General features: G+C 33.4%; 2 protein-coding genes across 4 annotated transcripts in view; both read right to left on the reverse strand.

The window, feature by feature from the left end:
- Positions 1–1,297, reverse strand: part of LOC109219481 (nuclear pore complex protein NUP107-like) — a 12,941-nt gene extending 11,644 nt beyond the window's left edge. The window contains exon 1 of the mRNA XM_019383941.1: positions 1,122–1,297. Within this exon, the coding sequence (XP_019239486.1) occupies positions 1,122–1,201 (80 nt within the window). The 5' untranslated portion in view covers positions 1,202–1,297. The remainder of the gene's footprint in view (positions 1–1,121) is intronic.
- A 4,817-nt stretch (positions 1,298–6,114) lies between these two features.
- On the reverse strand, positions 6,115–8,905 carry LOC109219483 (nuclear pore complex protein NUP107-like; the record flags this gene model as incomplete). 3 transcript variants are annotated; one of them, XM_019383944.1, is given in 4 exon segments in its annotated part: positions 6,115–6,903; positions 8,085–8,200; positions 8,434–8,550; positions 8,745–8,905. In XM_019383944.1, coding segments are annotated over 3 exon segments (347 nt in total), but the record flags the coding sequence as incomplete, so codon positions are not given.
- Between the last annotated feature and the right edge of the window lie 2,252 nt (positions 8,906–11,157).

The raw sequence follows: 11,157 nt of genomic DNA on the forward strand, positions 1-11,157 counted from the left end.
ACTAGGGAACTCAAATTCCAGCTGCTGAAATACCATCTCCAGAGGGCACAACAAAGGATGACTAATCAAGCAAACAAACACAGAACTGATAGGCAGTTCAAAAAAGGGGACTGGGTCTACCTTAAAATACAACCCTATAGGCAAGTCACCATGTCTGGATCCCACTTCTCTAAGCTCTCCGCTATATACTATGGCCCTTACCAGATTTTGAAAAAGGTTGGCAATGTAGCCTATAAGCTCTCCTTACCTTCACAACTCCTTATTCACCCTACCTTTCATGTGTCTCAACTTAAGATTTGCCACAAGCTACCTGACCAGATTTCTCACCCTCCAGTCCTTGCAATCTCCAGCCCCTACTGTCCCCAACCTCAACAAATACTGGATAGACGTTTGGTGCAAAATGGGAACAAGGCCATACCCCAAGTTTTGGTCCAATGGGAACACACAACATCTGAACAAGCCACTTGGGAGGACTATCATTCACTAAGGACTAGGTTTCCTTCTTTCCTTCCTTGAGGACAAGGAAGATTTTGACACCGGGGATCTGATATGATATAGCTTGCGTCTTCAGAACCTGGGGCTAGTTGAGTGGTACGCGGCGGTTAAGTTAGTTAAATATAGGGCTAAGCCAAGTTTTAAATAAGCTAGTTTAGTCCAGCTAAGTTTTAAATTAGAAGTTATAGGAATTACACTTTAGTCCAGTAATTTTCTTGTATTTAACACATTTGGTCCTATAGCTAAATAGGAAAAGGGCTTGAGTGTCAGATGAGTGTACCTCTTCTCAATCCCCCTATATATATTGTAATTACCTTTCATAGTAAGGGATATACAAGAGAATATTCCTTATTTTACCCTAGTTTATCTTCTTCTTTTCTGCCTTCTCTTTCCAATTTCCGCAGCTTTTTCCTTTTCTTTACTGTTCCATTGAGCTCGTTGCTATCACACACAGGCGAGCCTATCTAACCTAAGCAAAGATGGAAGCTAGTGCAAGTGTAAAAAAAAAAATTAATTTCAACTAGTTTGTACCAACTACAATCTTTATAGACGCAAAAGAAAAGAAAAAGACAAACTTATTGGTAAAAGTTCGAAATGGCTAAAGTGAAATTTGCAGAAAAAGATACCCGTATCGACGAAAACGCTCTCTTGTACTGAGATTTTCAGGGTCAAAATAGCTGGGAGATGTGCCCTCGTCAATCTCCATCTTCAGAATACCCAAAAGATTAGACGTGACAGAAACGCCCAAAGCTAAAGCCCTGCAGGTTTAAGAGCGGGGAGGGTTTTAAAAAAGCTCTAATGTCGTCTGCGCTACAGTGTAAGTAGTGTACTCCGGGTAATAGGTTTGATAAAATGACAAAAAAGTCTCTTATGTTTGGAGTAGGTCTAAATTAGTCACCGAAATATACTCTTTGAGCTATTTTAGTCTTTTAAGCTTGTCGAAAGATAGTACTACTACTTTTGATCCTTGTCGAGTATTTAACAAATTGTACTTGTTAGATTTAACGGGAATAGTAAAAAAAAAAAAAAAAATGGGAACTAGAATTTGGCTCTGCGCGTGTATTCTATGTTCGTGAATATATACGATTTTGAGAAAATTTCCTTGTATCTTTCTTATATATACTACATACTGTGTTTGAATTGTGAAATAAAATTAGAAAAACTAATCTGCTATCACATAAGTCCTCAAATGCATTCCTCCGCCAATGTTAAATTAATATTTTACAAGAAGTAATGTATAAAAATTATAGGGAGCTGCCATTCTTTTGTAATGAATTAAGAAAAATTATAACTCATTTAGAATATGTTTTGTCTTCTAATGTTTTATCCTTATCGTTTCAAGTTTGCTCTATCTCTAATTTCTCTTTTCGCCAATATTTTTCTTATAGAAATAAATTTATGTACCATATGAGTTTTATCAACTTGAAAAATAAATTTTCGTATATGAATAGTTCTAAAAGAAGTGAAATGAATTTATTTAGCTTTTTTTTTTTTTGGTTGAAATGAATTTATTTTGCTATTAGTTCTAAAAACTTAATTACTTAATTAAAAATCGATTATTTTATTCATATTTTAGTATGAAATCGTCTAAAATTTTACATTTAACTGTAGTTATAATTATTCAATAAAAAAGCTATTTTTAAAGGGTAAAACATCCATCTAATATTTTACTTTAAATCGTTGCATTTGCAGAATTAATGGTGTTATTGACTCTTGTCGACTACGTCTCTTTATCTCTCGTTTAAACTCTGAAATTTTTTACTATAAGTTCAAGATTATTAATGATAATAAATTATCATGTAACTTAAAAGTTATGTTAGTTAATTATCTTTTTCAACAAATCTTCTTATTCACTATTTTCTTTCATGGGTTGGGAAGAATACTTTTAAAGACTTTGAGGTTTAATCTTTACATCACCAAAATTAGGGAGTATACCAACTTATCATCACCAAACATTGTAAATAACATTCATAGGCATTATGAAATTAGAAGAGGAAGAGAAAATCGAGTGGTTGGTATAAATGGGGCAACTTGGCAAGTAGTATATTTTAAAAATATTTATAAAGTTCAAAATATTGGGCTAGGAATTTATATAACATGAAAAAAATAGATACTCTTTTGAGGTTGACACGAAGAAACTCATTCTTGGGCTTTTGACTCCCTCACAAATTTATGAAGATGAAAAGATCGTAAAGAGAATATGAAAAAATATGAGAGAGAAAATAATGAGAGGAGTAAGGGAGTGCATGTCGATATCCCAAGAGAGGAAAAAGGAGAGGTTGTGTTGAGTGAAGAGAATGGGATGTCAAGTGAGAAAAAGAGTTAGCTTGAAGAAAAGAAACGAGATAACAAAAGTATGTGAGGTAGAGAGAGGAAAACAGGAGGATTTGAGTGAAGAAAAAGAGGAAAAGTTTAGTGAGAGAAAAGAGGTTAAGGGTGAGGAAAAAGTTAGTTTGGAGATAAAAACTAGAGAGAATGTAAGTAAGAAAACATGTTCTTTACTTCCTAACCCATTAGTTCTTGTGATTTGTGCAGTCAAGTGTTGACAGACCTTTTGAAAGGGGAGATAAAGTGCAAGAGATGGTGGCAAAAGATCCAATTGGATTCCAACATGAATTTGGCGATATCTATTCTTGTTGGATGGTGGAAGATAAAAGCTTGGTTAATTTCTTTGTTGTTGAATCTTTTTACTCTTTTGATCCTTATTTATAGGTTTATAACATGTAGTTCCCTAAAGACATTGTTAAGTTAGAGCCATTGCATCAAAGAATAAAATGTGATGTTGTTCCCTTAGTAAATAAGTCCAAGTATGGTATGTAAGCTTTGTTCACATTCTTGGCCTTTCTAGAACACCTAAGGTGTTTCTGGAGGTAATGAACAATACTCTTGTTTCTTATGTTGGTGACTTTATGATTTTTGTGGATGATGATATTTTGATGCATATCAAGTCACTAACTGTAATATCTAAGTTCAGGTGCAAAGAGTAATTTACTTCCTTTTGAAATTAAGTATGACATGGATGATTATATGTTCGAACTTGATGGAAAGAGGCTTAAAATTTATGAGAAGAGACTTGAAAAATGAGTTTTCATGTGATAAATTGCTAGAATGTTAGTTTTGTTTTGTGATAGGAAGTCATTCTTCCAATCATGTTGATTGTGAGCATGTAAAAGTATTTGATACTAGTAAAGAGGCTATGCATGAATATTGTGACGTCAGTGATCAAATACTATTTCATGGGCTTATCTATGACTCTTTAATGTGGCACTTTGAGCAATTGTTTAGAATCCTTTGATGTTGAGAATATTAATTGGGAAAGTTATAATCATGAGTTTGAACGTATTGGAACTTTTATTTTGGGAATTATGGATTCTTTTAACTTTCTTGTGAATTTATGTGCTTCTTTGAATAGCTTACATGTAGAAGAATCCATGAGATTTGAAATTGATACTTGACTATATCATAAAAGTGTCTTATTTGATGCATGTGGTAGAGATACTTGTTTTAAATGGATACATGATCAATGCAAATTTTTTGACTACCTTGAGAGGTTTTTATGGGACAAATCTAAGTAGGCATAAATTTTATTGGGATGATAACATCCATATGCTTTGTTAAGGGGTATTTACACCTATTAGGCTTAATTGGGTTAAGTGAACACATGGTCACTATCTTGTTTTATTTTCCTTTTCTTAAGGTAGTTGAGTTGTTGTCCAAAGTAGTTTAGGACTTTATTTTCTAATTTTTTTGGGTACAATTTCGTGACGCTCTATAAAGGGGGTCTTCTTTGTTTTTAGAGTTAGGTTATTCAGATTATTATCAATAAAAATTGTGAGACTTTTTCTTGCACTCTTGTGTGTGGCAACTCTTGAATTTATTCTTCAACCTTCAAGACTCAACTTAAGGTGGCAAGATAAATTCTTCGAAATCTTAGATCACTTATAGGGATTCAAGAAAGGTGATACATTCAGGCTTATTGTTGTTCTTGTTATTCTAAAGGGCCAGGTTTCACAATCTAACTCTTGTTTTTAACCTCTACCAAAGGCGATTAGTTCTTCGTTAGCTAATTATTGTTGTTAGTATTAATCTTCAAGAATAGACTTCTTGAACCCAAGAAACTCTTTCGTGAATTCATTCTATCTTTAATTTTCGCCTTTTTTTCGTTTCATTCTTTTAGCTTCCGTACGTTTCTTGATTTTGTTTAGTAGTTCTTGGACCCCTATCGTGTTGTTATCAAATGTGTTAGTTCAAGGCTTTCCTTACCCTTAGCAACCTTTTGTTGAACCTTCACAAAATAATCAATAAAGTTAGGTTCTTCTTGCTCACAATGATCAATCAAACCACCAAAAGAAAAATTCTTACCTTTACTCATAGAAGCATTAGCAAAATCTAACGAGAATGTTCTTTCAAAAGTAGGAATAAGATAAGTAAAGCATTTAATACTAGTGCTAGCATCAAAAACTTTACTTTCCTTTTTACTATCAACCAAATCATCATATTCGAATTTGCCCATTTCATCATAAAATTTGAATCTTTCTTCCAAAGGAATGGAAATAGAATAAAAAAATTCATCAACACATTCTTGTTGACTCGTTCTTCATAAAGTTCAAAACTTTCTTCCAACAAAGTTAAAGTAGAGTCAAAAGAATCGTCACATACATTATCCCATATAGGTGAACTATCATAAGACTCAACATCATAAGAAATCAAACGCCTTTACTTAATAACAAATTAAAAACAATAGATTCGGATCTTGATCGTTTTACGAGTAACTTGAGTCAACAATTAATATCTAGTAATAATCACCTTCTAAGAATACCACAAAGGAATCAATGATATCAAAATAAAAAAGTTATGTTACTACCTTTAACTATGAACTAGTAAACGTTGAAAGATAAATCTCAAAGAATAAGTAACAAAGGTTCAAAAGAACTCTCAAAGTATAATATTATTAATCAATATTTAAGTACCACAATGAATGAAAAGAACTCCTATTTGTAGGAGAAAAAAATCCTTAAAACTAGGTAGGGTGGCTGCCAAGGCAAACCCTAACTTGGAGGTTAAGCTAAATACTAGAAAACCTAATAAAAGCTAATAAAAATAAGAGGGTGGGCATGTATCGCTTATCTTTCTCAAGGCAGTTTGCTCATTTTTCTTCTCAGTTGCAAGCCTAGTTTGCTCATTAATATCAAGATTAGCAATATCATTAGTAGGCAATGGCAATTGATAACAACACGATAGGGGATTCAAGAATTACTAAGAAAATCAAGAAACGTGCGGAAGCTAAAAAAAAACAAAGAAACAAAAAAGGACGGAAAATTAAAGATAGATTGAATTCAAGAAAGAGTTTATTGAATTCAAGAAGTCTATTCTTGAAGTTGAATCCTAACAACAACAATTAGCTAACAAAGAACTAATCGCCTTTGGTAGAGAATTAAAAACAAGAGATATATTGTAAAACCCGACCCTTTAGAATAACAAGAACAACAATAAGCCTAAACTTATCACCTTTCTTGAATACCTAGAAGTGATCTAAGATTTCGAAAGAGTTTAATCTTACCACCTTAAGTTAAGTCTTGAAGGTTGAAGAATTTATCCAAGAGTAGCCATACACAAGAGTGCAAGAAAAATCTCACAATTTTTATTGATAATAGTCTGAATAATCTAAGTCTAAAAACAAAGAAGACGCCCCTTTATATAGAGAGGGAGGGGGTCACGAAATTAAGGCTAAAAAAACAAGGAAATAAAGTCCTAAACTACTTTGGATAACAAGTCCAACAACCTTAGGAAAAGGAAAATACTAGGAAACAAAAACCAAGCCATGCTTGGAAAGTAATTCCAAACAATCTTAGGAAAAGGAAAACATAACCTTAACTAACTAGGAAATCAATAAATACAGTCCAAAAATATATGGAAATAAGTCCCAAACCTATCTTGGATAAAATCTTGAAAATCTTGGAAATCTTGAAGGAAATTTTAAAGCAACTTGGCACCAGCTTGCACTCAACATCTAACACGACTATTCTACCTTTCTTGGACATCAAGTAAGTCTTTTTTATGTTATAAAAACGTGGCTTTATGTAGAACATCATGGACTGCAAGTTTGGACCCATTTTAGGGGCCAAATTGGTCCAAAAATGGACTGATTAGGACCTTCTTCAAAGGATGTCTCTTGGGATCCAATACTCCTCTTCTTGGACATAAATTTGAGCCATAAAACAATTGTAACACCTAGCCAATTCACAACCTTTATCCTTGAGCTCTTCTTCCTCCCAATTAGCAACTTCTTTATTTGCACTTGAAGCCTAATGACCTTGTTTTGCAACTCTTTAGCTTGACATCTTGTTAAAGGCTCTCTTTTTGAGATTCCAAAGCTTCATCCTTGTCCTTATCATCCTTCCTAGGATGCTATCAGTAATAAATCAAGGGGAGGAAAGGGATTAAAACCATAAACAACCTCAAAAGGAGATATACCTGTAGAAGAATAAATTGTTCTATTGTAAGCAAATTCAATCATTGGTAAGTGATCTTCCCAAGAAGTTAATTTACCTTTCAAAACGGCCCTCAACATGTTTCCTAAGGTTCTATTAACTACTTCAGTTTGTCCATCAGTTTGTGGGTGACAAGAAGTAGAAAACAACAATTTAGTGACTAACTTCCCCAGAAATAAACGCCAAAAGTGACTCAAAAACTTAGCTTCCCCATCAACAAATAGTTCTAGGTATACCATGCAATTTAACTTCTTTTACAAATAGAATAGCAACATGTGAAGCATCATTAGTCTTCAAACAAGGAATGAAACGAGCCATTTTGGAGAACCTATCTACCACAACAAATATATATCCTTACCATATGTATGCAAACCTAACACAAAATCCATAGAAATATCAATCCAAGGTGCAGTAGGAACAGGTAATGGCTTGTAAAGACCATGTAGTAACACTTTAGAGTTTTGAAAAATATTTTTTATTATCTTGGTAGGGAAAACATTTTCCTTCAATTGGAGAAAAATGAGTTCATAAGGAAAATATTTTTCAAAATATTTAAGCCAACCAAACATGAAAAAATTAAAAAAAAATTAAGAAAAATGTTTTTCTTCCTACCAAACACACCAGTAGTTACAACTTGTTTGAATGACACCAGTAGTTACAACTTGTTTGAATGACAGTTACATATCGTTTTCTAACCTATCGTACCGTTTTTTAATGAATAAAACATTTGAATAGATTGTATTATTTTTCATGATTTCATAATGGCAATACACCAGCAATTGAAAAATAAGTGTATAATATGTATAAAAAAAAAAGTAGATTATGAAGTTGAGTAATTATTAAATAAGATAAAGCAAAAAGTACAATAGAATTATAGTAAGGGCAAGATGAGGAAAAAAAACAATAACGACGCGAGCACACAAAATTGATTGTTACATAAAAGGGTTTTATATCATTATGTAACAACAAATTTAACGATACGATATATTCAGATTTTAAATAATAATCAAAACAAATATTGTATTTTAATGTAACAATATAATAGGTAACAACCATCCAAAAAAGAACCTAATTTTGATAGACTACAAAAATATATACCATAACTTAAATTGAAACAAGCCTGTCAAGTATTTAAGCTCCTCAAATCAAGCGGTTGGCTCCTCCTCGAGTTCCATTTTGTATATTGTATATTCCCTCTCAAATAACAAAAACTCCTGTATGAAAAGTAGCTTCAACTTTAGTAGCAAGATCTAATTATTGCCCAACAAATCAAATTAACCGACTGACAAGAGCTCAGATCTACTTTATCCTACAAATATATTAATGCTACAAATGGTGTATGCATGAGAACTGATGAGACTTTGTCCAACCTAATAGTCATTCAGCTGTAGGAAAACTCTATTATCTCTTTTCCTGTGCATAAAGGGTACAAGCCAAACAGTAATACCTGCAATTGATGCTGACTGAAGAGACGAATGAACCCTGTTTCAGGATTTGTGACAAGGTTGATCAACTCATCATGGGTATTAGGTGGATTACCAGACCCAACAAGCGACACACAGACCTACAAATGAGTTCAACAGATCGCAACTGAGAGTACAAACAGACACGTCCTTGAAGTTTTTGCTTCTATTCAAATTCTCAGAATTGTGAAATAAGATAAATGAAAATTTATGGAATAGGAATTTTGCTCTAGGTGATAGCCTACACACAATACTGTAAATAATGAGAAATTACGAGTTTGAATATCAAGCTCACCTGCATACACCGCAGAACAACTTCAGGGATGCAACACCTACGACAAAGACCATGCACTATGTAGGTTGCAGGGCCTTCAATAGAACCATCGCTGCCAGAATACCAAGCATCTAATCGAGAGATTTCCAATGTAACTCCAGCTTGAAAGCGAATAAGCTCCCCTGTGACAAGCAATGAGGTAATTGATGAAGATAAAGGTAATATATAAAAGAGAGAAAGAAATGAGGCAATGAGCTTCAACAACATTCTCATTTTACACATCATGCCAACTAGCACAACAAATAATACTTTAGCATATCAAAGTAACAACATATATAACCAACATACCTCCCGCAAAACTTATAACTTTTGACATAGCAAGCAACGGGAAAAACTTCTCTTCTAGGGCAATCTAATATTTCAGTGCTCATTCACATAAAGATGGCTAATATCTAATATTCCATTGCTCATCCATAAAATACCCTTTCAATTTTTATATTTTTAAGTTCAAAATTTTTCCAATTTGGCCCACGGGCCGGCCCAGCCTAGGCTCAGTCAAGCCTCAAGGGTCGGCGGGCTTTACTTGAGCCAGTCTAAAAGGCCTCATTCTTAAATGAGGTCCAAAGATCTTAGCCAACTCTATCAAATAACGCGCTAGTCTGGGCTAAGATTTTTGGTGGACTTTATTTTTGTGGCAGTATTTTCTAAAAATTTAAATAGCCAAGTGTCCTTCCAAATTACAAATGTCATACCTATTTCTAAGTGGCTACCATGCATGTGGGAAATTCCACAAGTATCTTTGGTCTATTTCAATATCCAACATGTGCCATCCTTTCTCTTGGTTTTGGGTAAGTGGCATAAGCCAAGTACCAAGTGACAGAGGAGACATAACACTTGTCTCAAGCAATAGCCATTATTGAGCCTATAAATAGGCCTCAATTTCTACGGATGAAAAAACAAGAAAAGCTAATCATTAGCTTCAAATCACCATTTGCTCTCTTTCTTTCATTCCAATGTTCTTCTTATGTCTCCATTTTTTTCTATCTTCAATAGATACTTTATTTATTTCTTCTAGCAACTTGCTGGTATATTTAATTTTGCTGATTCCTATATCCTCTAAATAAAATAGAGGTAGGCTTGTTTAATCCCGGGAAAACATTTCACATTGCTGAAATAGTTTCTTAGGACGGTGCCAAGCACGACTCAAGTCAATTCACGTATTTCCGATCACTAATATTATTGTTATTTTTTCGTGTAATTTCCCTACAATCTAAGAAACTATGGCAAGTAATACTACTGCGGAAATTTTTGATGGTGCTACCAATTTTGGTGTTGTCTCTGCTGCTATTGTTTCAGCTGTCCTGCCAGATATCCATGGTGTTGCAAATACATTATTGCATCCACAACTTTGGCAGACACTAATGTCAAAATACAGGTATGTAAATACAGGGATAAATGACAATCTCGCTAAGTCAAAATTAAATTTGACTAAAGCTGATAATATAGTTGTTGCGGTCATTTCCCAAATAAATAATGTGGCTAATGTGAGAGATTGGGTGATAGACTCTGGTGCTACTAGGCACATATGTGCAAACAAAAATGAATTTTTGTCTTACACCCAAGTTGAGGAAGGAGAAGAAACTATTTATCTTGGTGACTCAAGAAAAACTCGTGTTCTTGGGAAAGGAAAAATTCTTCTCAAACTCACATCTGGTAAAACTCTAACATTGAGTGATGTATTGCATGTTCCTAATATCCAAACCAATTTGGTTTCTGTGGGGTTATTAGGAAAAGTTGGAGTGAAGGTTTCATTTGAAAATAATGAGGTCTCGTATTGACCAAAAATGATATTTTTGTGGGCAATACATATTGTAACCATGGTTTATTTGTGCTTAATACTTTGATACTAACAATAAAAATGCATCTTCTGTTTATATGGTTGAGTCAATTTCTTTGTGGCATGGTACACTAGGACATGTTAATGTCGCGTATATAAAGAAAATGCAATCGCTAGGATTAATATCTAGTTTGGACTCAAATAATATTAACAAGTGTGAAATATGTGTTGAAGCTAAAAGTACTAGAAAGACATGTTTTTCCGTAAATAGAGAAACTGAATTGTTATCCTTGATTCACAGTGATTTAGGCGACTTAAAGCAGACTATGACTAGAGGTGGTAACAGATATTATGTGGTTTTTATTGTTGATTTTTCTAGATATACTAAGTTGTATTTGCTTAGAAATAAAGATGATGCATTTAATGCTTTTATTTCTTATAAAACTGAGGTTGAAAATCAACTTAGTAGAAAAATCAAGAGAATTAGATCAGATAGAGGTGGAGAATATTTATCTTTAAATGATTTTTGTGAAAAGAATGGAATAATTCATGAAGTAACTCCGCCTTATTCAACTGAGTCAAATGGAGTAGCTGAAA

The sequence above is a fragment of the Nicotiana attenuata genome, unplaced genomic scaffold (genome assembly GCF_001879085.1).
Source record: "Nicotiana attenuata strain UT unplaced genomic scaffold, NIATTr2, whole genome shotgun sequence".
Classification (NCBI taxonomy): domain Eukaryota; kingdom Viridiplantae; phylum Streptophyta; class Magnoliopsida; order Solanales; family Solanaceae; genus Nicotiana; species Nicotiana attenuata.